Source organism: Notechis scutatus, chromosome 5 (assembly GCF_049901735.1).
Source record: "Notechis scutatus isolate UNSWTSFEM ecotype Mainland chromosome 5, rNotScu1.2, whole genome shotgun sequence".
NCBI classification, from domain to species: domain Eukaryota; kingdom Metazoa; phylum Chordata; class Lepidosauria; order Squamata; family Elapidae; genus Notechis; species Notechis scutatus.
Genome location: NC_142013.1, coordinates 26,142,932 through 26,170,058, shown reverse-complemented (window position 1 = coordinate 26,170,058; position 27,127 = coordinate 26,142,932). Strand labels below are relative to the sequence as shown.

General features: G+C 35.5%; 2 protein-coding genes across 9 annotated transcripts in view; one reads left to right on the top strand and one right to left on the bottom strand.

Moving 5' to 3' along the window:
• The first annotated feature begins 27 nt into the window (after positions 1-27).
• LOC113421480 (beta-1,4-galactosyltransferase 3-like) lies at positions 28-13,553 on the top strand. 6 transcript variants are annotated; one of them, XM_087966374.1, is made up of 8 exons: positions 28-120; positions 503-827; positions 1,658-2,126; positions 4,547-4,782; positions 6,663-6,850; positions 7,730-7,852; positions 10,682-10,786; positions 12,450-13,553. In XM_087966374.1, the coding sequence occupies exons 3-8, from the start codon at positions 1,883-1,885 to the stop codon at positions 12,616-12,618; spliced, it is 1,065 nt and encodes a 354-aa protein (XP_087822500.1). In that variant the 5' UTR covers positions 28-120; positions 503-827; positions 1,658-1,882; the 3' UTR covers positions 12,619-13,553. The 6 variants fall into 6 exon arrangements, with proteins under 6 accessions (XP_087822500.1, XP_087822501.1, XP_026537654.1 ...); XM_087966375.1 differs by having other exon boundaries at positions 314-827; XM_026681869.2 differs by lacking the exon at positions 503-827.
• Positions 13,554-14,087: 534 nt separating this feature from the next.
• The window catches only part of B4GALT4 (beta-1,4-galactosyltransferase 4), a 28,541-nt gene continuing 15,501 nt past the window's right edge, over positions 14,088-27,127 (bottom strand). For all 3 annotated transcript variants that reach the window (XM_026681871.2, XM_087966379.1, XM_087966380.1), the window contains exons 3-7: positions 24,943-25,175; positions 23,184-23,371; positions 18,786-18,908; positions 14,805-14,909; positions 14,088-14,532 (exon numbers count right to left, since the gene is read on the bottom strand). In XM_026681871.2, coding sequence (XP_026537656.1) covers positions 14,391-14,532; positions 14,805-14,909; positions 18,786-18,908; positions 23,184-23,371; positions 24,943-25,175 — 791 coding nt within the window. In that variant the 3' untranslated portion in view covers positions 14,088-14,390. The remainder of the gene's footprint in view (positions 14,533-14,804; positions 14,910-18,785; positions 18,909-23,183; positions 23,372-24,942; positions 25,176-27,127) is intronic.

The window sequence follows — 27,127 nt, the reverse complement described above, 5'->3', positions numbered from 1 at the left end:
AGGGGGCGTGGTCCCCCTGCGGACGCTTCTTGGAAGTGCCTTGTGCGCGTTTCGAAGGCGGTCCGGGCAGTGCGGTTACGTTTCGGCGCTTTGAAGCGCCGCGCTAGTACGGCTACGGAGGTGGGTCCGTTTTGGGGGCGAGGAAGGAAAAGTTGGGGCTTACGGGGTGCTACTTCTCGGTTTGGAAGAAGGTGAACTCGAACGGCGACGGCGTGGGGGAAGGTGGTGGAATTGTTAACTTAATTCACCAAGCAGGCGAAAACAGCACCGCAAAAAAAGTAGTTAATTTTTATTTTATTTTATTTTACCTCAGGCCCAATTCCGCGGCAAGCGTTGAGAAAGTTAAGGCACAGATTCTCCCTCCAAAAATTCTTGGAGAAGGACGTTTCCGAGTTAAATTGTCGGGTGCTTTGGACGGGCAGGGGAATTGTAACGAAGTTTGTTGTTTTGCTTGGCGAGGAGGGCGTGTATTAAAACTTTTTTTTTTTTTTGCCTTTCTCAGCACTGATAGAAACGTCTGGATAAATATTTGCTTTCCACTTTCCCTCACGTGATGAGAATAAAAGAAAATTTGCTGGAATAAAGTTACGTATTATTCCTCTCAGAACTTCAGCTTCCTTACTATATGTGCCTTTAATATTAGCCAAGCCTGCCAGTCTACGATATTACGGATTATTTTCTCTTAGCTATACACTTAGCCCAGCCTAAAATTAAATGTTCACACTTATTTACACACGCTCACAAATAAAACTGAAACTGGAAAAAGGTTATGAAGAAAGGATTTCTGTGAGGAAAACGTGGACACAAACACAAATGTTCGGCTAATGGTAAAATCTATCTTTTAGTACATCCCTTTTTTTAGTTATATTGAACAACATTTTATGGGGATCATACATAGCAGTGAATATGCCATGCTTATTAATAGGAAGTGAGCCTCTGTCTGCTATTTCAAATTAGTATTTTATCAACTTTGGAATCGAAGACCATTTGGAATTAACTGTCTGGAAAAAAAGACTAGTAGCCAGCAGCTGATTCCAATAAATACTATGTTCAACTTTTTTATCTTTAGGGAAGAAGCATGTATTTTCAGATGCATGAGGAAGATAAAGTAAAGAGCACTAAACTAGATTTCACTCTATCATAATTTATATCAGTAAATTAAGGAGAAACTGCAACATTTGGAGATGTATGTTTGAGTTAATGTAATTAAAACAGCATCTCCAAAAAAGTTCTGAAGAAATATTCTTGAGTAGCAAAAATAGAAAACAAGAATATAAATGAGATTGAATGTAGAACTACAGGCTTTCCCAACTCAGAAAATGAGCTGATTTTAAACCAGGAAAGGGGTTTGATTGTGCTAGTAGAGTAATAGGAGAAAGAGAAAAATGCTTTTTAAAAGGCACTTGTCAATATTTAAAAAAATATTTTGAAGAATGCCTCAGAATTGTATAATTATAATTGTAATTGAATATTAAGATAGGAATTCCTATTAATATTTGAGCATCAATACTAGGCATGCATAACTATTTTGGTATATAATATATAACAAATTTGGTATATAATTGGTGTATAAATCCAATATAATATTGGAGGAGTTAATTGTATTTAAGCTCTATATTATTAGCACATTTTTACTGCTTTTCTCTTACAATTGCAGATTGGATAATGGAAGAATTGATTCACCAAAGATGGTTAAAATATAAAGCATTTCATCTAGAACGTCCTGTGAATTGCAAGAAATCATGCTGAGAATCTAGAATACTTCCAAAAAATGACAATTTTCATACTCAGTTATCACAAAGAGTCATTTACTGAAACTTTAGCTACTATATCTGCAAAGTTAAAACACTGGAAAGTTCTGAAGAACTAAAGTAAATTCTTTATGAAGAAAATGAATTTTTCTCGAGCAGAAAATTCTTGCTTTCTGTTTCTCTTGGTAATCTTTCAAATTATATTCGTCTTGATACTTTACCGAGGCAGCAGTTCAGTTTTATTTCAGGGTCATTTAGAAATACATAGGTCACTGGACTATTCAAAATCAGAGGATATCTATATAAATCTTAGTTTATTTACTCCTGCTCCTCATAATACTATACAGACTTGTACACCGCAGTCAAATATACTTGGTATGTATAAAATGATACGCACAATTCAAGTTAATTTTTTTCCCAGTTTCCTTACGCTGATATGTGTCAGTATGATTTGACTAGCATTTGAAAGCTATACTTGATTATTTTTGTTTTCTTGTCTATCAGTGGTGATTAGAAGTGTGCCATGTTATACAAGATCCTAAGACTTACTAAACAATAATTGGTATAGATTTCCTCTATTCATTTTCTGGAGGTCACTCATTGCGAACATGACTGCTACTACTACTGTATGCATTAATAGCTGCTGTTGCTGTTTGCTTTAACGTAGGTCAAAATAATACCGTGTTTCTCCAACAATACGACTTCCACCAGTAGGAAGGCCCAGCATGATTTCTAGACATGAGGGGAAATTAAGCCCCACCTCCAAAATTTAGGCCTATTTAATCCATGCGTTTCCCTGCCATTTCTCACATTGTTCGTTAGAATTACACAAGGTGAAGAGAAATGGGGGGGAAGGGCGGAGGAGTGGGGAGAAAACTTGCCTTTAGGAGTGCCCTGCAGGTAGCCTAGGCGAGAATACCCTGATCTACCGATAGAACATCAGCCAATAGAAGCTCCCTGAAGGCAGAGTCCCCAGCCGCTTCGGGGCGAGGCGTGGCTGCCCATATCACCTCACCATTAGGCAGTGTCTTTCGGGCGATGGAAGCTCCCCAAGGGCAGTCACCAGCCACTTCGATTGGCCGGTAGAAGCGGCCTCGGGGCGAGCGCACACCTCGCCGTGTGGCCGTTTCTATTGGCCAATGAAAGCTCCCCGAAGGCAGAGTCTCCAGCCGCTTCGGGGCGAGGCATGGCTGCCTGTGTCCCCCCGCCATTAGGCAGTGTCTTTCAGGCGATGGAAGCTCCCAAAGGGCAGTCACCAGCCACTTCGATCAGCTGGTAGAAGCAGCCTCAGGGCAAGCACCGCAAGGCCACTTCTCTCGGCCGATCGAAGTGGTTGGTGACTGCCCTTGGGGAGCTTCCATTGCCCAAAAGACACTGCCTAATGGCGGGGGGACACGGGCAGCCATGCCTCGCCCCAAAGAGGCTGGGGACTCTGCCTTCGGGGAGCTTTTGTCGGCCGATAGAAATGGCCTCGTGGAGAGGTACGTGCGTATAGGCTGCTCTAGGTGGGGGAGGAAATTAAGTCACCTCCGAAAAGACGACCTAGTCGTTTTTTCGGGGCTCCAAAAAAAAAAAAAAATAAGGCCCGGCCTTATTTTGTGAGAAACACGGGAGACTAATTTTGTAAAAGGACAGCAAGTTTATTCATTTGACTAGGTTTATGTTTCATTTGAATCATACCTGATCTTGATCCTGTTTACAGACATCTCAAAACAGTAATAACATTAAAACATAACATAATATAGAAAAATGATAATCAGCTGCTTTCCTTTCCCAGTAAGAACAAGTCTTTTTATTATGGTACAAATTATTTTTTTAGTCAATTATACTTGCACTAATGTATTTGGATGAATATTTCTGTAAACCTTTTGTTTTTAATTTCAGTAGTTGTGTTCATAGTGTTTATGGTCTGGTATTTTTGTTTAAATACAAAGCAGAGATAACAGTATGGTAAAGTAAGTAGAAAGGCAAGGGAACCATAACACAATATATCCTCCATTTTATTTCACAAAGCTTGCCCAAGTCATTTTGATCAGCAGCCAAAAAGTGCCAGCTAGACCAACTGCTGTTTGCTGAATTTTACTCCTGTTTGGAAACCATTAGTTTTGCAGTAAAATTATGTATTTCAATGCCATTATGAATTTCCAATCCAAATATAAGATATGTAATATCTGGCTTGATCTGAATGGTTTAGTTAGAAATTGTATTCTATGTAATTTATACGCATTATGTGATTTTTACTTACCATGGAAAATGGGTAGACCTAAATTAAATATGATAGAACTGAAAATTCAAATACTTTTTTAAGAAGTTTATTCACTTTTTAATGAGTATACAGATTTTCATACAGAAAAAATATTTCAATGGGACATGGTTTAGTGTTTACAATATCGGTTCTCACTTCTTTTTTATCATCTTTTCCTAATCTTTCATTTTATATTAACTGTTGCTTGGCAAAATGTTCTAACGTAGACAAATTTGTATAATTGACTCAAAGAAGACAATTTGAAGCTTTGAAAATGGCTTACTTGAGTAACTCATACTTAAAAGAAATTTTAAAAGCTATGCTGAAGGATAGGAGAGTTTAGACCCAAAGTTCATGTGGGCTCCTTGTTGTAATGCTAAAATATTAATGAAATAACATAGCCAGTATTTCCATGAGATTACATTTAGAAATATTTCTAGAGAAAAAATAGTAAAAATCATCTTTTTTCCAGATGTGCTTTTTAAAATGTGAACAAATCTAGTTTTTCATCATTTTCTTTTTCTCATTCGTCAATCAATATTTTATGCAGTTGGACTCTTAACCATCACCTTTGATACACTACACAGTGAAAGAACAATTATCCAGAAAAATCCGTATGTCCATTTGGGTGGCTGTTACAGCCCACCTCATTGTCTAGCCCATTACCAAACGGCTGTAATTGTACCATGTGGGAACTGTGAAAAGCACTTGCACCAATTTCTCTATTACCTACATCCCTTTCTCCAACGTCAACAGCTTAGCTATTGTATCTACTTGATTCATCAGGTAAGCCAAACTATTAAGCAATTCTCTAGTTGAGTAGATGGTATCTGAAGATACTGGAAATAGTTACATATAATTCTGTTGACTATCTTAGCAGGTCTGGATAGGCCTTCCCCAGCTTCATATTCTGAGTCAATATGATTTGGAAACTGGACAAATCCATGATCCCATGGGTCATCATTTCAGAGCCATTTCCATACCATATTCCTTCAATGGTGGCTGGGCATATCTTGAAAATTTCTTTAAAATTCAGGGTGATATTCAGAGAAACATCTGCCTTGAACGTAACCTACACTGAATATATAATACAGTCAGAATTTAGGAGCTGACCATAGTAAATGTTTTGTGACATTTTGTATTATGTCATTAAATATTTTTATGTGACAAAATTTTATAAAATTTTTCAAATTTTAATTTCATGGGAGTCATGGGTCCTGGATTTTTAACGCATTCTGTAAAGTAGCCCATTTAAGGTACCTATTTGGTTGAAACAGTTTTGCCTATGGTGTATCATTTCAGTTAAAGGTTATAGACAAGAGTTTTAGTATATAGATTCTGAGAAGCCTAAATACATGTAGGTAAGATTGCCTTAAAGATGTCATAAAGGTAGAAACTGCTCTATGTGTTTTAAAGAAAGATGAAATCTCAACAGCGATAACACTTTTTAAAATATGCATGGTTTATATTCCAATAAATCAAACAGTTTCTATGCATGGTAAAATATGCATGGTTTATATTCCAATAAATCAAACAGTTTCTATGTCTGTCTGGGAGAAACTATGATTAGCCAAATCATTGTATTGATTCTTTAAAATAATGTTCCATATATATTTTTGTTAATATGAATAGAATAGAATACTAATAGAAAAGCTCATTTGAAAGTTGTTAGTTTTACTATTTAATTTTAGGGCATTTGGGGGAATGTCTAATTGAAAATCAAACATATATTTTAAAGATATTAAATGAAACTTGATGATTCTATGTATTACAATGGACTCTAATCCAATTTCATGCATAGTGTTAGTTCAATACAAGATCTGAGAACCAAATGGACTCTATTGTTATTTAGAAGAGTCATAAGACCTGGCTCTTTACCTATGATTTCAGTGACGGACTGTGTGTTTTTATTATTATTATTATTATTATTATTATTATTATTATTATTATTATTATTATTATTATTTATTATTTATTATTTATTATTTATTATTATTATTAATAATTTCTGTTTGATTGTTGGAGCTGCCTAGTCATTGAAAGTCAGGCAGCATACAAATTCAATACATTCTTTTTATTCATAGTTCATTAGATGTTTAGACTAGATTTGGCATTTTATCTACCTATCAAGTCCTCCACAAGGAACTGGGATAGATTAAAAATATTTTTATTTTTATTAGTTATGATGATACTAAGAATCTTGTCTTAAATGTTTGATGGATTTTCTCGTTTCAAATTATATGTCCTTTACTGTTTTTGTGAACTTGCATTACCTCTTATTTTCCTTCCTATTCTATTTTATCTGCTCATTTTTCAGCTCCTCATTAAGCTTATGCACCTTATTGAAATTTAGTCAGAAAAACTGCTACTCCTGATTTTTTTCGTTACCTTAGATTAACACAGTTCTCCTTCTACTTTGTCTCTAGTTCTTTTCCCAGTATTCAGATTGTACATTAATCACAGATAAATCATTAATTTTATCTTTTATGAATATAGGACTAACAAATTATCCAATTTTCACAACCACTTGATCATCCAATACCAACACAACTCATCCAATCACATCAGAAGCTTTTTGTAAAACGAATACAATACAGATATGAAGAGTCATTGCTGTCAGACTTCAATGTTATGTAACTTGATTGAGTGTCATGTTTTCTTTCCAGGCTGGAACTGGACCATTTAACAGAGCAAAGCTCTTTAATGTTGGCGTCCATGAGGCCATGAAAGACAATGATTGGGACTGTCTGCTTCTACATAATATGGATCTTATTCCAGAAAATGACTATAATCTTTATGTCTGTGATAAATATTATCCCAAACATTTATCCACTGCTGTTGACAAGTTATACCGGTAATGTCTAAGAGTATGAGAGTAAATATCTTATTAAATAAAATAATCTGAACAAACATGGTTTATTGAATATATTTACTAATTCATTTTTTGAGTAATGTATAATGAATAAACATAAATTTTTATTCACTCACTTTTTAAAAATTAATTCAGAACTTTTCATATTCTGTTCAGGAGATCCGTTTTCATTTGGATTGAATTTATACATTTTTGAATAACATTTTAAACATTTAGGAATTATAGTTAGAATGGCAGCACATAAGTGTCTTATTTTTAAAAAGTTACTGCATGAGCTTATTTAGACACTCAAGCAATGATTTTCAGAAATCATAGCCACTTTTTAATTTGCAACATGGGTAAATTCAGATGATGAAATATTTTCCTAATGGTGTTTTAAATTCTGATACTAAATATAATTATTTAGACATCAATCTTATATATCTAAGAAGACATATATATATAATTTCAGCATTATATATAGAATTTGCTTTTATTTGTTTCCATAATAATTCTTTCACAATTTAATTATTGCATAGCTACCTTTACTCTGAGTTCTAGGTCTCTTCTGTTATATTACCTTAACTACAACAGCTTGTAAATATATCTGCCTTAAAGTAATAATTGACCTAGTAGTCACCCATTAAGAATTCCCAGTCCAGAATTTTAATTGTTACAGCATATTGATTTTCCTATGTTCATTTCTAGTTTAGTACAACAAAAAGCATCAACAATAGAATTCTAATTAATGCAATATATTGTATAGGTGTGAAAGGGCTGGAGTAAAAAAAAAGTATCCAGGTGCATTTGGTTGTATGATGAATCAGTGTGTCTTTACTAATAAAATCATATGCATTACCTTAAGTTTATTTTTCTGTGCAGCTTGCCATATTCATCTGTTTTTGGTGGTGTTACTGCTTTGACCCCAGACCACTACATGAAGATAAATGGGTTTCCAAATACATACTGGGAGCGTCTTGATGAAGATGATGACATTGCAAAAAGGTATTTATTGACTGAAATTTTAAAGTACGTTCAAGCATTAAAGTTTTAAGCAAGATAAATATTGTCAGTATTAAATAAAGCAACAAAGACATCCTTGTTTCATCAGCTATTAATAGTGAATATTTAAATATTCTCCAATCAAATAATACCATTTTATACCTCTTCTTAAAATTGTTTGAAGAAAAATGAAGCTAAAGCCATCATTATATTTTGTACGTACAACGTATTATAAACATCATTTTTAAAGGTTGAAATAGATCTGAATATCATGACATATTGTCTTGCTTATCTTAGCATTTCAAGCTATCTTCCTAATTCCATAAAAGTCAGATTACAATAAAGTAAATATTCAATTGGAATTGTATAAAAATTAATTCTAGTTTATTAAGAAATTATTAGAATTTTTTAACAGTTTTTGCCTGTTTCCCAAAACACTCATTTGTATTCCAAAACTTGTGTATCTCTGTTTTTTAATCAACCAATAAGCCATGCTGATATTTCATTGGCAAGCTTATACATATATACATTATATGTTCTGAAAAATTAGCTTCAGTACCAAAACCAAGGAATGTTGTAATTTTATCATAGTCCATATACTAAATTAAAAGGTATGTGCTGCTTTACATCTGTAGCTCCTGATACAATAGTCTGTCTTAGTGATGGGTAACTACACGGGAAAGCTCTCAACTAAAATTCTTAAGTCTATTTTAAGAGCTCATCTGATGATTTTGTTAGTATCAATACATCCAGAATTATTAAGACTGGCTACTGTCCAATATATGAAATGTTTAACTTGTTTTTTATTTTATTACTGTAATAAACACTTCAGTCCTTGGACCATTTTAAATCATGCAAAGGCTGGAAAACTTCTTTGCTGTGTGTGATTTTACCTAAAATTAAAACATTCTTCCCATGCATCATATTTTAGGATAAACACAATTTCAAGAAGTGCTTCTCACAAGAAAGTAAACTCCCTATATTTTATCATTTGCCCATGCCTTTCAGAAGTTGCAAGTCTAGCACAATTCTGACATTCCTGCTGCCTACCATCTGCTGCCAAATTATACCTGTCGGTAACAATCAGTTTGGAACATTATTAGGTTATAGAAGATCTAATATGCATCCATTCAGTATTTAATCTACAGTATTTCCCACAATATATCAAATTCTTTTTCCTTCAGTTAGTTCAAAAGGTGTAATTTAGATTGTCATCTAATAGAATTAAAATATGCGTAGGTTAATAAATTAAGTAACTTAAGAGAAGGCTATTGAAAGTTTGCTGCATTTTATTTCAGATGACTACTTTATACCATTTCTCAAAATAATAAAAACAATATCCTCAAAAGCTTTTGATGAAGACCTCAAAATAGTTAACTTTAGCAAGCGCTTTATGACCAAGAAATAATATTTTTACTATGATCAGTATCAGACATGCTTAAGTATTTTGGTATATCATTTTATTATAATAAATAATATAGAGTAAAACAATGGAATAATCTCAAAATTAAAAAATCCGTATATAGATACCGTAACAAAATTATTGACTGCATCTCTTATAGCAATTACAGCACCCCATATACCACAAGACAAAGCTTTTGGCTGCCATCAATACTTGCTATGTTTCCGACTTTACTTAAATATGATTTTTTAAAAAAAATATTTTTAAGACAGCCTCTAGTATAGGCCATATTTCCAACATTGACTTAGTCTTAAAAATGTTTTTTTTAAAAAATCATATTTAAGTGAAGTGGGAAGGGAACATAGCAAGTATTGAGGAACACATACATGTTATTTAGTCTATGCAAGGATATCTTCCTTATTTTTTTCCCTGCTAAAACACATTATAACTGAGTATTTTTCCTGCCATACATTGAATGGCTTTTTACTCCGAGAACTGCATATTTAGAACGGAACACCTATATTTTTTAATTGCAGTTCTTTGCACTCTTTCATTTTTCTCATCTTTAATAAACATTATACCAAGCTATATGAGAAATCATCTGTTAGCTGTAGTTTTTCATCCATTATGTGTAACTTCATTTTCAACTAATCTTTGTCTTCAAAACATTAATTTTCCTATTTGTATTCTTTTTTACATACTATAACCTGACATTTATTTCATATAATTTGGTTTTTTGGCTTATGGCATCATCTGTAAACAAAAGTATATCTATGCTTCCATCTTCATTGTAAATGTTCCATATAGATTTTTCTATAAATGCATTAAATGACCAAGGGGTCATTGTACATAGTTTCTAACTTTCTGCTCAATGTTGAGCTTTACACTAGCATCACATATTTATACATGTTTTTTTCTCATTCACCTCGCATTTCGCAACCAAACTTCAATTCTGTATTTATGAAAAACCACCCATAATTCAATCTGTTCATTTTATTTATAAAACAATATATAGTAAGCTTTCTTTCTCACATGAATATAAGTGACCTGCTGAAGAGCAAGATTCTCATTTGTGTATTTCCTTCCTGGTGCTGCACTAGTTTTGCAGTCACTCTTGCAAAGTTTCTCTTAGAGAAAATTAACAGCACGTTTTCAATTGTCCACACACGCACACACACTCATATAGACAATATTACCCATCCACTACATAAATCCACAGGAACCCAGTTGCAGCAAAAAAAAATCTTCTCAAGACTAAAGAAAAGTGGTCAGCACTATAAGGAATATTTAAAGTTATAAACTTATTTTAGCCAGAAAAGAGAAGTATTATTTACTGTCTAAAAAGTAGTTGCCATAACTTTTTCTATTGTACATTTGCCTGTTTTCTCATTGAGGAAGTGATTTTTCCTACCATGTTTTATTTCAAAAAGGATCCATATAGCAGGAATGAAAATAATTCAGGTTCCTCTTCATGTTGGACGTTATAAAATGATGGGTTATGGACAAACAGCTAGCCCATTGCTGAATCTAAAAAGGTGATTGCATTTATTTGTTTTTGTTTTCTTTTCTGGTCAAATTCAATCATAATTTTATCTCCCTTATGTGAAGTATTGTTCGCGTATAACACTGCAGATCAAATTCCTATCTGTCACGTATCTATTTTAAATTGAAGTAGAACCATCTTATGCAGTTGATCCAGAATGCAGTGGCAGAATTGCTGTGGTTAGTTGTGAATAACCAGAGCAGTTCCTGCAGCATTGATGTAATAGATCAATGTAGATATTGCATCAATACTGCAGGAGCCACTCTGGTTACCAGTAAATTTGTCAGTACAGTTCAAGAGGCTGATCGCTACAGGTAATCCTTGCTTTGTGACAATTAGGGCCAGCAACTCCATTGCTAAGTTATTTTTTCAGCACTGTTGTAATTGTGAATAACTTGCCCTTTCACACAACAGTGACCGTTCGCCTTTCAGAAAGTGGAAATATGGTTCTTCTGGAGGACCTTCAGCAATTAATTTTAAGCAGCAATGTTACATTCAGATAAGTGTTAACTTATTGTTGACATTTTCATTAAATTAAAAATATAAAGTAGTAATATAATTGACTTGTATGTAAGTTCTGTAGGCTACCTAGGCTCCTTTTAAACAATTGATTTTTAAAAAGGGAATGTTTGTAGCCATTGGCAGGGCTAAATATTTTAACTAAACATCAGCTGAGTAGAGCAAATACATTTAAGTACAATACCAGTAATATATATTCTGGAAGCGTGAATTGTGGTTTTATTGGAATTGCCAAACAGAAGTGTGCAGTGTGGTTAGTAACTATATCATCTGACCTAGAAATTCCCCTCTATCTTATACATGATAAACTGCTTATTACTGGAAGTGAGGTAGAGAAATATCCTATCTCCATATTTCAAAAAACGGTTTCCAATATTCAAAAGTAACATTCTCTTAAAGGCAAAAGCAACAGAACACCAATCACATGGGTTGAAAGCAGTGGTGGGATTCATTTTTTTTTACTACTGGTTCTGTGGGCATGGCTTGGTGGGCGTGGCAGGGAAAGGATACTGTAAAATCTACAGTCAGAGGTCGTATTTGACAATTCTCCAAACTACTCAAAATTTCCGCTACCCATTCTCTCAGAACCTGCTGAATACCACCTCTGGTTGAAAGTAAATATTTGTTATGCTCTACTTAGTTAGAATCAGAGAAGGCTGGCTCTATCCCTCCTTTTCCCACCTCTCATTGTTTTGCATGATAAATTAGAACATGGAGTATAATCCCAGTTCAAGTTGCATCAATGAGGTCTCAATCAGGACAAATGTTTTTCACCAAAATCAGGCTTCTCTGGCTATAATTCACTTTTTTAAATTTGCTCAAATGACTATATATGATTGGGGTCTTGCCTAGATTACTTCTTAAACTCTGACAATATATTTTTGCATAATGAATGTTCCATTCATGAAGAACTTCTGATATACAGTATGTCCTTAGTAATATTAATTTTTCCCCTTACGAGGATTCTTTTTAAAAATATATTAGAAACAAGTTTCCTTTTACCTATGTTTTTTTGTAATATGAGAAACAATTTCCTTTTGCCTTTCTAATAAGTTAGTAATGCAACATTGTTTGATTTACATTTCTATATGCAAAATATTCCTGGCTTATCTAAACTGGAATTTTCCTTTCCCTAGGCCTGCTGAATTGCATACTTCCCTAACCTGGAAAGACGATGGAACAAATTCCCTTGTCTTCAAACTTTTAGAAAAGAAGAAAAAACATCTTTATACACACATTATGGTAGATATTGGAGCCACTCCAGCATTACCACCTCCAAGTAGAAAAAAAAAGAATAACACTTGACTTTGGCATCATCTGAAGCTTTGAAATCCTGGAGCTTTTTACAAGTTAAACTCACTAGGAATGCAAGAAGGAAAAGAGAACATTGCTTTTGCATTCATTTGACCAAATTAAGCAGGAGCCTAACACAGGGTTTTAAAGAAAACCCTGTATTACTATTTGGGATAGAATGGTTTTGCTTGACATTAGCAACATAGAAATTATCCTATCTTGTTCTGCAGTAAACCGTCAGGAGCTAGAAGCTATAGTTCTGCTATAGGAATTGTCAAGTACCAGCAACAAATTTGTCTATAAACAATCGCAAAATATCTATTGAATCCTGTGCTCTTTTCTTTTCTAAGCACAAGTCTTCTGCATAGCAAATATTTAAAAAGTTACATTAATGTTACTTATTACCAATTTTTCAGGAAATATATGAATTTGGAATTGACTTATGGGTCTCCTTTTGAAAGGTTTTTCATTAGAAAATTCAGTTTTCTATACCCATATTTTAAGAAAGCTAATTTTTAATTATATTCAGGGTGTTATTTTAAAAATATTTTAGTGAGTTTTAATAAACATTAATTTAAAAACATTAATAAACATCTTACGTAAGTATTTGAACCAATTGTGTGCTCTTTTAACACGTTTCATTGGAGTCTTGTGTTATTTTAAAAAGTTTGATATATTTGTGTAAACTGAAACTGCTGAGACAGAGCAGCTGTTTATGTATTTACCATATTAAAAATATGGAATTAATGGATATGGAGATTTACCTTGTATTATATCTCATATATAGCTCACTGAACCATCATAGCAGCCATCCTATAGAAAGGCAAGAGTAGGGAATCTATAAATATTTAAGTAAGATTGCGGATAGTTCAAAATACCAATGTTGAATCTATTTCCCTCTGTTCATTTGTAAACAACAGAGAAAATAAAGATTGTTTGTCTTTCAAGTTTATGATGTGGTTTGCTAGTAGCCACTTTGACAATATAATAATAATTTGACTTTGAGTAGCTAGAACACAAATTATTTTTCTGGCTCATTTAAAAAAAAAAAAGTTTCACATTTAACCATAGGACTGTTTGTATGTTTAATACTAAGATCTCATATTCATTATCTCCCAGCTTTCCCATCACTCCTGAAGAAGTATTCTATTTTAAGACGATACTGCATTCTACCCTTATAAAGGAGTATGCTATCATTTTAATATCAATTTATCTACTTGTGTACTCTATTCAAATAAGTTTGGCTGTTATTCTTTGAAAAATGAAAAGCACAGACTAATCAATTTCTTTTAGTAGTAAATTATCACACATTCTTAACGAACAGAAGATATTCGGATAAATATGAAAACCGAAGATCAACAGCTGTTACACTTTATTCAAAGTTTAATTTTTTCCTTATTTAAGAAAAAGAAATTATGTACCATCTCTTTAGAATATTATGATGAGCAATTCTTCAACTAAAAAAAACATGTTTTAAAAAGTTGGATTGGAAAAAAAAGTCTTGCTTTATTGAAAAATTAACCGTTGAACTGTTCTTATATCTCATTTAAAAAAAAATGTTCAGTAGAATTCTTTACAAAGGGTTACTTTTATCCAAAGAAAGTCTTTAATTCCAGTGTTGTCTTATAGCTCAAAAGGAAGTAATTATCAGTTTGAAAAACATTCCCTGTGTAAAGAACTTGTTGAGTATCCACCAACAGAAAATGAAATATTTCACTGCTGTAGCTCAAGTCATTACTTTTTGGGGGTCTATTTGAATAAAATTTATTAGCCATAAGAAATGGTTATGTGAACTTAGTTTGCCTTCCAAAATCCACTGTAATATTCGTATATAAAAGATTGTATTCTTTTGAAAGCAGTTTATAGGAGCATGAATTTAGCCCATCGGTCTTCCATACTTGAGACACCTGATGCAAGAGATTCATTCTGAAGAGATTTTAATGTTGGAGGTAGGAGGAAAAGAAAAGAAAAACAGGTCACATATTAAGTCATATGTTAAAATGCATCTCAAGAGGCTGTATAATAAGCAATTTTAAATGCCATCCATTCTCAGATATACAGTCTCCCAAACATACTGTATCTATCTAGTAGATAGATACTGTATCTATCAGGAACACAATCCAGTCTAATTTTTCCCATCACCAATTATACTCTTCAGTGGAATTTGCTTCATAGACAGAAGAGTTTTCTAAACTTACCTCTGGCCATTTGCCTCATTGCCTTGGTCTCTGGTATGAAAGAGCATAGTGTACTTGGCTATACTAGGGGAAGGTCGGATTATCTTCATTTTCTGCATTTCAACCCTGAAAACAAAAATGACAATTTATGAGTAATGACAAGTTGTGAAGTGCAAGCATTATGGTAGATGATTAGAAAATATGATGGAGAGCTACCTGGCCATTTTGTTTACTGATAGTGACTAGGAAAGCGCACATGAAAGCAACCATGATATGAATTCAGCATTCCAGTCCTGAAAAGAGAACCTCTAGAATAAAGGCTCTTTCTCAATTTGCACATTTTACTTCCCTTAAATCTAACTATAAGATTATATGAATGAGAATGCAGCAAGCACAGAATAAGCACTACATAAATTGGCACTGAAAAGTGGAAATGGCACAATTTTCATGAATCCTACTTACTCTCCAAAAACCCTATGTTGAAGGCAGAAAAATTCTTTGGCATTTTTTTTGATTAATGGATGAAAATGGATTTTGTTTTAAGGAAGGACAATCTTAGTACAAGCTCCAATTGCATGTTAAGACTAATACATGTTTAATTTGGAAGAACGTATCAGAATATACAGGAATATAAGCCCTGTATCTAGCTGTAATTCATTAAAATAATACGCCTTTTTCCAGAATCATGCTGCTTTGGGGAAGCGTTCATAGCAGCCAAGTGATCTTGGAAATATACAACTGATTGAATGAGTTGTAGACAATGCATTTGTGCTCCAAAGTACCTCTTCTGAATCAAATATCAAATTTGCACAGCTGAATTATATACAACAAATTCATGCTGATGAAGAGGTGGATAAGATCAGTTTTCTCCCTTGGTGCACCCCAACCAACGTTCAATGAAGCTGAATTATGGGAAATTTGTGAAAATTAAAGAATTTGCAACCTGTGGAATACATTGCTACAAGATACAGGGATGGCAATTAGAGCAGAAAGTTTTAATAACATTAAAATGATAGAGGATAAGGCTATTGATCACAACTACTAATCAATCAGGTTCTTTGTACCTATCATCAGGATATAGGTAGGACAACACAACTATTTATTTACTTACTGGTCAACTTGGAAATAAATTCCTGAACTAGATGAGTTTTTGATCTCAGAACTGTCTTTCCTAATCTTAATTCTCCAACTGCTGCTGCTTCTAAAGTGAAATAGCTTGAGTGGGATGTGAAATAGAGAAAACTGCCTATTAATTTGTTCCTGCATTTCACTCTGCAGCTGATTTTCTGTTTTTCAGGATTCCAGATGAGCTTTTATTCTTAACAAAATGAAAGAAGAGGCCTGCAAAGAATTGAAAACAGAGCAGGGAAAATTGTTCACGTACATGTTACTTTTCTGCCTTTTAAATTTGCCTTTGAAACCACTTTTCCCGAGAAGTACCAATCATGTCAATATATGTAATACCACCAATAGTAAGCAGAATAATTCATATTACATTGTTATGGAATGGGTACTAGACTAGAACATAGGAAACTCAGGTTCAAGTCCATTTTTAACCATGATAGCCAAGCCCTGTTACTAATTCTCAATCCATTTCACTCTGCAAAACTACTATAAGAACTGAAGGCAGGAATGCTATGTAAGTCACCTTCAGGTCCTAGAGGAAAGGTAGGATAGATCTCATAAATAATCATTGAAATTGTTCCTGCACATTGTATCTAATATGGCCAGTAAGTTCTGATATCTGGGCAGGCATCATGCTTTCTTAGCTTTTCACAAGCGACTGAGACTTGTTGCCATACTCGATGTGACTTACCTGCCAAGCATCTTTACCTGCCTAAAGCAATGGAAAAAAACAAACAAGGAATTTAACCGATCACAAGCAATAGCCTATGTTGAAGCCCTACACTCTGACCACAAGGGATGGTGAAAAATCGGTAGTTGGGGCTCAGCTACAGAGGTCCCTGAAAGAAGCAAATGATCTGAGTATATAATCATCTGTTACTGCATTGAGTGCTGTTGTGGATGACCTGGATGGGGAAGGGCAATCTTTGTTACCCTATTAGGCTTCATGGGGGGCTTTTATTTATTTATTTATTGAATTTATATTGATATCATTGACCATAGGATTCATCATGTGACATCTACAAGAGTTGACGATTGTAGCAGCTGTTTTATAGTTTTTTTTTCCTTCCCTTGCAACTGTTCAATTACAGTGACAGAGAGCCAGTTTGGTATAATGTGCTGGCCTAGAAACCAGGATATGGTTTATAGTTCTAATCCCACCATAGGCATGAAAACTGGCTTGGGGACTTTGGGCCAATCACTTTCTCTCTGCCCAACTTACTTCACATGTTGCTGTTGTGGGGAAAATAGGGGGAGGAGGAAGGAGGATTATGTACTGTATGTTTGTGTTTTGCTTAACACTACCTTCTTAGCAACAGAAATATCGGACCCAATTTTGGTCTTAAGTCAAGGACTACCTGTATGAACATGGTCTTGTCATCATGGTCTTGTCCTTAACTATTCCTGGCTACAGGAGAGAGAGAATGCAGGGAGGAAGTCTGCCCCTGATTATAAAGGAAAAAAACATAACAGAGACCAGATGTTTGAGAACAGAACCATCTCCATAGAGAGATGGTTTGCTTCTTGTCACTGACACTGTCAAACAGATTGGATAACTCTCTGTTGAGGATGTTTCAAACTCAACTGATACACTGAGCAGGAGGATTCAATGGCCAAGACTTTGGATGAATTTCAGCAATACTGATCATTTGCAAATTTACTAGGAATGAATTGACTAAAGGTGGGTAATGGAAATGCCCTTATCTATTTCCAGTGTTCGCCAGACAAGTATCATCTAGATTCTAGAAGCATTGAGACAATTTTGGAAGTTATAATTTCAAAACACTACAAAGCACCAGATTAGGAGAGGCTGGTATCACAATTTATAGAATGAAAAACAGACCACAGCAAACAAAGCATTCTTGATTCTAGCATAGCACTTTTTAGCATTCCTTCTTTTAAAAATGAGGACTGCACTATCTGTTCCTCTGAATGCTAAGCATTTATCTTCTTGCAAAACTCATCTCTGTTGACCTTTAGGCAGAAAGACAAACAGAATGAACCAATTCTAAATGCTACATTTACTGACAGGCAGAGCCAACACAACCAGAAAAACACATCAGAAATTTCTGATATGAACCTGAAAAGGATTTTATATAATTGTTATTCATTTTACTGGAACTCTACTCTATATTCCTTTGTTTTTTTCAACTAGGTCTAGTGAGATCCTTCTGTTTGGACCATCAGAGCTCAGCCAGCTCAGAAGCCTTGCACAACTGTTCTGAAGGCTGTCTTTCATTGTCTCCCCATGAATAGTTCATGCTCATCAGAAGCACATGCACAAAAAGCCAGAGACTGTTTGAAGATTCCTCTCTTAATTGTACCGCTGGACCCTAAAGCAGATACAGTGCAGTTGTATTGTTCTGCAAATAGCAACTATGGTAGTGTGCAGACAAGTACTAGAACAAGCCTAAGACATCAGCCTACAGTTACATCATAGGTTTCCATACATTGGCACAATTTTGAATGGTTTGATTATTGTTCATCTGTTGCTGAATTATTCCCACCTTGCACTAAGAGGGCAGCATTACTTTCATGCTGCTTCATGGAAGAAGATACCTGAAATAAGCCAAATACAGAGGGGTGATTAAAAAAACAAGTAACAAGAAGGTTGTCCGTGGTTATGCCAAGCAGTCTTAAGAAAATCATCTCATATAAGTGCAGCCAATCCTAGTCAGTGGAGTGGACTTCCACATTTTAAAAAAGTCAAGACACACTTTCATATTTCTAATTAAGCTTCCTGCAATGCCAACTCTGGTCTCGGGTTTCCAGACTCTCTTAAGATAATTTGCCTTAACCAAATGTGAGTCATGCCACAAGAAAGATTCCCATCACCCACAATCCGTGCCACCCACTTTGCATTTGACTGAAATGTACCTGATCCGGAGGTCATCGTCCTCTCCTCCCCAGCCCCAGTAGTTGTTTGAAAATCCATTCACCTTCAGAAATTGCTCCCTTGTCAGAGCAGTTACACCGCCAAAGTATCCTTGGTAACGCAACCTATGAACACATATGCAGGGGCAGGAAAGTTATTTTTAAAAAATGGCATTTACATTTTTATCAGAAACAGAAAGTTTGCACAATTCCAAGTTTTAAAACAAACATAAAAAAGCATTAATACCCAGCAATACATTTTCCTAAGTTTTCCCAAGAAAGGTATGGCAAAGATTTTCGGCTTTTACTATCTCAACTAATACTGCACATTGATTTTGACAATGATGACAAGCCTCTTCACTACCCATTGGGATTATAATGAACCCATCTATTCTGTACTGGTGGATTAAACTCATATACTAAGCACCTGCATCTTATCTCCCTTTTATCTCCCTTTTGGGGGAATGTGGGGATCTGGGAATTCCCCAAATCAAGCCTCTTGATTAATTCCATATGGTGTGAGATTTACATTCACTAAATCACAGGATCAAAGGGGTGATTTGTCTATTTGATTCAATTTATTCACTTCTGACTCTCTCTACCCTGAAAAAAAAGTTAATGTTATATACCTTGATTTATAATAATGGATGGTCCAATGGAGAATCATATAAATCAAGATATAAGCCTTATGCATCTTTACCTACTTCAGTAGCAAGTACAGCAAAATGAAAATAGAGGAGTTGATACCAGTTGGGCTTTCTTCAGCAGATACCAACAAGTTTCTTCAGCAGATACTAATAAGTTAGCTTAATCCATTGTGGTAATGTACAGACCCTGTGGGACTGGTTCTGTTATAGTGAGGGTTCCTTTCCCAAAACAAAACATTCCTCTAAAGCAAGGGCCCCCAACCCTCAGGCTGCAGCCTGTTCGAAACCAGACCGCACGAGTGATGGGAAAACATGTATGCTTGTGCATGTGAAGCTCCACTTGCGCAATTGGTGGGCCTTTGCGCTCACATACAAAGCTCCATTTGCACAAATGGAGCTTTGCACGTGACCCCAAGCCCCCTCCACTTAAGCCCCCTTAGCTTATGCAAATGAGCTTCATGCACAAGTGCAAGTGCCCACTGCTCACCTGAAGGGAGCTTCACACACCTTTTGTTTCTGTGCAGCCTGGATTAATTGCTTTGGGGGGTTGCTCTGGGGGTGAAATTTCTCTGCAGCTCACCAAAATTTTCTCACGGCCCACCAGTGGACCGCGGCCCACTGATTGGCGACCGCTGTTATAGACAACTGGTTGAGAAGTTCCTTGAAACCCTTATCATATCCATAACTTTATGACAGGAGGTGGAAATGCTGCAAGGTTGACAACTATTCATCTTCTAGTACATGAGTGTTTATGAAGGGTGGTGATCATGATTAAACCATTTGATGAGTGCACCCATCAAAGTTCAAATACGTCTCTCATCAAATTGTTGCTTAACCCAAAAGATTCAAAAATTACAATTACAACCAAGTTGTTTAGAGCAGGGACAAATAACAGGTGGACCAGTAAGGAGCATAATTTGTTCCATGGAACAGCTGATGAACCTATTTCAGCAAGCAACTAGGAGTTTTCTTAGCACCTTACTGTACAAAGTGAAACAAGGTATTGAATGTCAAACAAGACAGGGGGGGGGGAGGTGTGATCTGTCCATAATTCTGTTCTGGCCAATATAGTTGCCAACCCCTGCTTTAAAAAAGAACTTTGTTTTTATTTTTATTTTTTTTAATCATATTAACGTTGGCCAACAAAAGAAAATGCATGTGGTGGGTCAAAATAAGAATTTATCTTCTCTGCGTCTAATTGTGGATATTTAAGTAAGTCTTGCTCAGTTCCATATTTCACAACATCCATGATTCTTCAGAATAACAAAGCTGATTACACTTTAGCAATGGAAAACAAAACTGGGCGACATTACCTTGCCTGTAATATGTATTATTTTAAAACAAAATGGGGCAAGTAAAAATGTAAGCCATACTTTTTTACAAACACCAGAATAGGGCAGTAGGTGGCAGCAACTTATCTGAAGACAGGAAGCTCAGATGGCCTGGCACTTTTCCCTCCTTTGCTAAAAAAAAGTTGACATCTGAATTACATTGGCACTGTAGTTCAACCCTGAATCCCAGGTAGAAATACATGCTGTAAATGCTACCAAATAAAACCAGGAGATAGAAAGTAGGTCTGTTCAATTTCTGTCACCTTCTAGAAAGTGGCTAATACTTAGTATCTAATTATGAAATCCAGAATAATTATTATTTTTTCCTTCAGGAATCCAGGGCTCAGCTGAGCTGCCCATCCAAAATTATATCAGTTTTGGAAAATTCATATTTAACTATTTGAAATGATCAAAAGGAATAATGTTAAAAATGTTGATGCCCATGCATAAGTTAGGAAGTCACATTCTGGAGATAACATGCTGAAAAAGACAGGCTCGAGGCTGGCAAAAGAGTGAGAGATGGCTGTCTCCACTTATTTATTCAATCTAAACAGTGAAAATATTTAAAAGGAATTTGAAAGAAAACATGTGTTTTTAAAGTTGGCGGAAGATACATCAATGAAGTGTGTTATGATGATGATATTAATTGGGGAGCTAAAATAGCAAGGATCTAAGAGCTATAGTAATAAAAGTCAAGGACCACAATGAAAAAAAATGGAACTAAAATTACAAAGTTCAGATAATAATGAGCCTTGTAATTGATAGTGGAAAGACATAATTGATAAATATCATAGCTTCTGCCTTTTAAGATCAACCATCAACAGTAAAGGAACAAGTAGTCAAGAAATATACCAGTACCTAGCACTTGACAGAGCAGCCATGAAGATCTTGGAAAACATAATCAGATGTTCTAATGTGTGTATGTTTAACAAAGATGAGAACAGTGCAAGCATCTATTTTCCCTACAACACTGGGTAGAAGTGAAAATTTGACTTTTAAGAAGCAGGATAGAAAAAGCATTGATGCTTTTGATCTTTAGTTATAGAAAAGACTACTGAGAAAACATTACAGGCAAGAAAACAAACAAAAGGATCCAGAATTCACACTTGAGGTATGAATAACTAGGCTCAAATTGCCCTACTCAAGAGAAGGCTGTGAGGCTGGGAAAGGTGGAAGAAAAGAGAAGAGGACAACCAGAAACAACCTGGATAGACTTAACATTGGTAATGGGGATGCCTCTGAATTGCTCAAGGGCCAAGTTAGAGACAGGTTATCTTACAAATATCTATATATGATTAAGAGTCCACATTGATTTGATGGTACAAAATTAATCATTGCAATTAGAAAAAGGAGATTCATTCCTAAGCTTAAAGGAAGTGTGGAATAGTGATTTTGGTAAAACTATAAAGGAGCCAAAATGGCAGACAATATGGAAACTAAGTGGATTTACTTCTAATTCAAGGTAGGAGCCTCAGTGAAAGATTACACTTTGCTGGAATTTTACCTTGGTTAGATTACTATACATGTGTCATATTTATTCTTCCAAATGCTGTGGAAGATGTTTACAAAAGGAGTTTTTCATTTATGGTAGTCATGAGAAAATCATACTCTTCCACTTAAAATCTTTAGCATCTTCATTATCTTCAAATATCTTCATTACTAAAAATGAATGTACTGCACTTATTTGATTGAAAGTAAATTAATTGTTTAATTATTATTATTAATTATTAATTAAGTAACTTATTGTTTACTTAAGTATAACAGCTAAAATAATAATAGGTGAACAACAGAAAACCTTACACAAGCTAACAAATGGGATATGAGTCATTAAGCCTTCTTCGAGTGCCATGCTAGAGAAGATTACAGATAAAGTCAGAAAACTGAAAGGAACCAAAATTTTGCCCATTTGGGCAGATTCCAGGCATTATCTTAAAACATCTACTTATCAGTAAGGCTTTTTATATATTGCAAACGTGAAGAGTTTTATTAATTATTTTTCTCTACTTGAAATATTTTGCAAAAACTTTTTTTCCTCAATGCATTATGGATTTGTTATTCATTATATTCCAAAATACTATCCATAATATTACCTCTATAGTAAGATTATGGTAATATAATTTTGGAAGTCTGAAAGCAGTTTCCCCTTCCTCCACCATCAAGGTTATTCTTACAATCCATTAAATCAATGTACAGTTTTGGGCATCTAAACATCTGCATGAAATTGGAAAATCCTCAGTTTAGGTCACTAATTTCTACATTGATTCAACTTGGATATGCTAATAATTCAGAGGGCTAGAGGCAGGTTCTAAATTTAGCTGCAACAAGATTTGTTACTTCAAAGCCAAACAAACCAAGGTCAAAAATATAACTCATAAATATATTAAATTACATAAAAGCACATATGGTAACACATTATTTCTTACCTGTAACCTGTGCTATTTCTCCCCACTACCAAGTGTTTTGGCTGACTGCCACATACATAAATGTTGAAGTCGTTCTCTGGCACCAAATCCACATCATGGAAAATGAAACAACCCCAGTTCTCTTCTTTCAGTGCTTCCAGGTATCCCACATTTAGAAGTTTTGCTCTGTTAAACTTGGCATTGCCAGCCTATAAACAATAAATATACACCAGTTTATTCTATCCACATCAAGCACTCTCACAATGTCCTTCAAAAGTCAATGCAATCAACACCCTGGCAAGGGTATAAAACCAAGACCTCTTATTTCTTCTGATTGCCTCAAACAAGAGCCAAGGCAGCTGGGCCTACTTCTATTTGACTCTTCCTCTCAAGTGTGCCAGAATATGTCCTTCAATCTGAGGTTGCAATGATTTAGTCAGATTGATCCTGATCCTGTTGCTCTTTTGTAAAGCCTTGAAGACATCACCAGGCATGAGGGTTGGAACATGTAGCATAGTCCATGGCGTGGCTATGTAAATGGGGGGTTGTGGTTTTATATTGGTGACCAATTATACAGTATTATTATTTTTTTGGCTTTCAACTGCAGTTAGCTGCTGACAATCATCATGAAGAGATGGTGACCATATATTTCAAGGGTATCAAATTCAAGGCGCAGGGGCCAGATCTGGCCCGGCCCACATGCGGCCCTTCCGAGCTCTGTTTTCACTGGCAGAGGGTTGCACAAGGCTGTCGCAGCTGAAAACAGTGCTCGGGAGCCCATTTTTGCCGGCAGAGTGCTTGAACCACCATAGGGCCTCCCGACACGAGTGACATCGAGCTGGCCACGCCAATCCTGGCCACGCTCACCGAGGTCAAACACAACCCTGATGCACACCACATATGGTGATGAGAAATCAGATGTTCTAACTCTGGATTTTACTTTAAAGCATTTTTGAAACTGAACTAACAGCTCTTTATTAATGAGAGATAACAGCCTCCAACAGCAAAACATTAGCCATAAATACATTAATGAATAAATGTACAGCTTTATTGCTTCTTGGGCTGCAATGCCTTTGCTTTCATAGAATTAAAGACTGAGAACTTTTATTCGAGAAGAAAAAAGTCTCTGTCTTTAAAAAAAAGTGAGCACAAGAATTGATAGCTATAGCAAAAAAGAAGTCAGATACCAAACCATGAGCAGGATGCGAACGGGCAATGAAGATAATATATATTTCAGGACCTGCAGTTAGAAAACAATAATACTCTACCAATGGTGCATAAACTTAATTTGCCACCTACTCTGTTTAATGTGTTCAATTTGCTTTAAGCTCTCAAAGCAAAAGACAAAATAAACTTAATACGGACACATACAAAGACATTTCAGGACTGGTAACACTCTGGGTTGGTTTTGTAAATAGAGCTATAGAAATAATATTTTGACTTCCCAGAACCAATATATTACTAGTTAACTAAAAAAAAATTACAGTTAAAAACAATAAGCAAAGGGCACCCAAAAATATCTCAGGGCATTAGTAGTACTCAGTTCTTGATTGAACAAACAGGGTCAGACCTAGTTAGTATTGGATGGGAGATCACCAGAAAATAACCTCAGGTTAGTCTGGAAAGTCAAATAATAAAAAATTAAATTACATTTTAAAAATCCATCACCAAAGAACGCAAACCATTTCCATACTATTGCCAAACAAACTGCCTGGACATGTCACCAGAAGTTACTTGATTTGAGGGAGACGTTTGCTTTTCTCACTCTATATGGACTCACCTGGTGGATGACATAAAGGCCATAATCCAGCTGCTGTCTCTGCAAGAATGGATGAAGATTCTCCAACAGGTACAGCAGATGCTTCTCTCGATTGCGGTGTGGAATCAATATAGCCACCCGTTGCTGAGCTGTGCAATCTTTTGGCCTGTGGCGCCCTTTGGCTACCGAAGGATTCTCTTTTTGCAGCTCTTCCAGAGTGAGAGAAGCTCTGAAAGTCAGCTTGCTGGGGCCTCCTATAGGAAAAGGCAAGTCTGGTGTTCACAATTCTCACTACAATAAACTTCAGAGCCCCTGACTGGGGATGATAGAACCACAGACTGTAAGGGGTGGGGAAGGGCTGGAGATCTTTTACTCTGATACTTGGCCGAATATTACTATATGACAACTGGCTATCGAGCCTCTGTCTAAACTCCTCCTGTGAAGGAAAGGTCGTTTGTTGCACTGTCTATCAGCTCCTGTGGTTATAGAATCATAAAAAGGATAAGGAAGAGGTCTGCAGTTCCCAGTTTTTTGAAATTCAGCTCCATTACAGTAAATGCAGGGATGGGATGCTACTGGTTCTGCTCGGCACTATAGAACCGGTAGCTCTGAAGAGCAGCAGACATCAAACTGGTTCTGTGTTTGCTGCTGTTTGGCCCGCCTGCCCAACCCGGCTCTAACCTGAACTTTATTTCCTGCTTTTTCAGCCTCAGTTGCTTTGCGCAGCACAGCTGAGGTTGAAAAAGCAGGAAAAAAGACGTTTTCAAACGCTGTGCACCTGTGTGCAGCGCTTATCAGCTGTCTGGGAGGCACAGCTATCATTGTATTACACGCATGCACAGTGTAAACATAAGCACCGAACTGGTAGTAACACTGGTTGAATCCCACCCCTGAGTAAATGCCATATAAACAATTGGCAATTGGTAAGCTACCCACAATTTTGCTGGGGACAGAATGGGGTAGGTAATGATTGGCTTTACATTTTTGCCAGAACTTGACTTCTTGGGTGCACAGTTTGTTAAGTAAATCATAGCACCCTGGCTAATGGGTAGTGCTAAAAATATAAAACATGGTTTGCAAACCATAAATACTGAATTTACTGTAACACATGTCATTGTTTAAGTTGACCAATTGCACTAAACTTCAATCTTCTTTGTGCAATATCTTGCCCACTGCAGTCTTTTAAGAGTGAATGTCCTGCAATGGTTAAGGTGCCCAACTTAGATCAGGCAGATGGGGTTTCGTCTTCTCATTTGACCATAAAGCACATTGACTTTAAGCCATTTCCACTCACTGAACTCACAGGGTTGTTTTTGAGAGGATAAATTATGAAAGATTTATGCACCGGGTTTTAGGGTCTTGGAATAAAGGTAAGCTATAAATGGAAACTAACCACAGGCTCCCCAGTCAAGCAGAAGATGGACCACGGAGGCTTTTGCTCAGATTACAGAGTGTGTGTCAATTAAAACTCCAGTTGGCCAACAATATTCTGGCAATAGTAACTCATACCATGATCATCATTTTGCTCGGCTGCTGCAACAGTTTATGTGAGTCAAACAGCAAAAAATATAGCAGCCAGACTACTGAAAGAATGAGCAACACACATGTAACAGGCTAATGGTGATACTGCCACATACTTTGGTAAATGATTCCTGCAGGGCATTTGGCCCTGTTCCTTTTTGCATTTCACTAGCTGTTTAAATCTGGATTTTCCAATGGCTATGGATGCCATTCACATGCATTTTTATGATTGAATTGTACTGTTTTTATTGTTGCTGTATTTATGTCAATATGCTTTGTGGTTCATTGCCCTGAATCTTTCAGGATTGAGAAAGGCTACAAACATTGCTAAATAAATAAATAACTACAATATGATGTCCCACCCTATGTTCTTGGGGCTTTTGCTTCTTAATTCCTACTATTATACTTAAAATAGGGCATACATTTAATTCCACACTAGCATTTTATGATTCAAATCCAAAAGAAAGAACTGCAAAAGCAACAGAATATGTGATGTTTACAATTTTTCATTAAAGCTGTATCCATACATTGCTAAATTAGAATAGTAGTTGCTTTTTGATGGGTGAATCCCATCAATGGATTTTATTATTTGATATTATGTGGGATGTCCATTTGGAAGCTAATACATTGAAATAAATAATTTTTAAAAATATTTTTAGATTATGGAGGAAATATTGGAATTTCC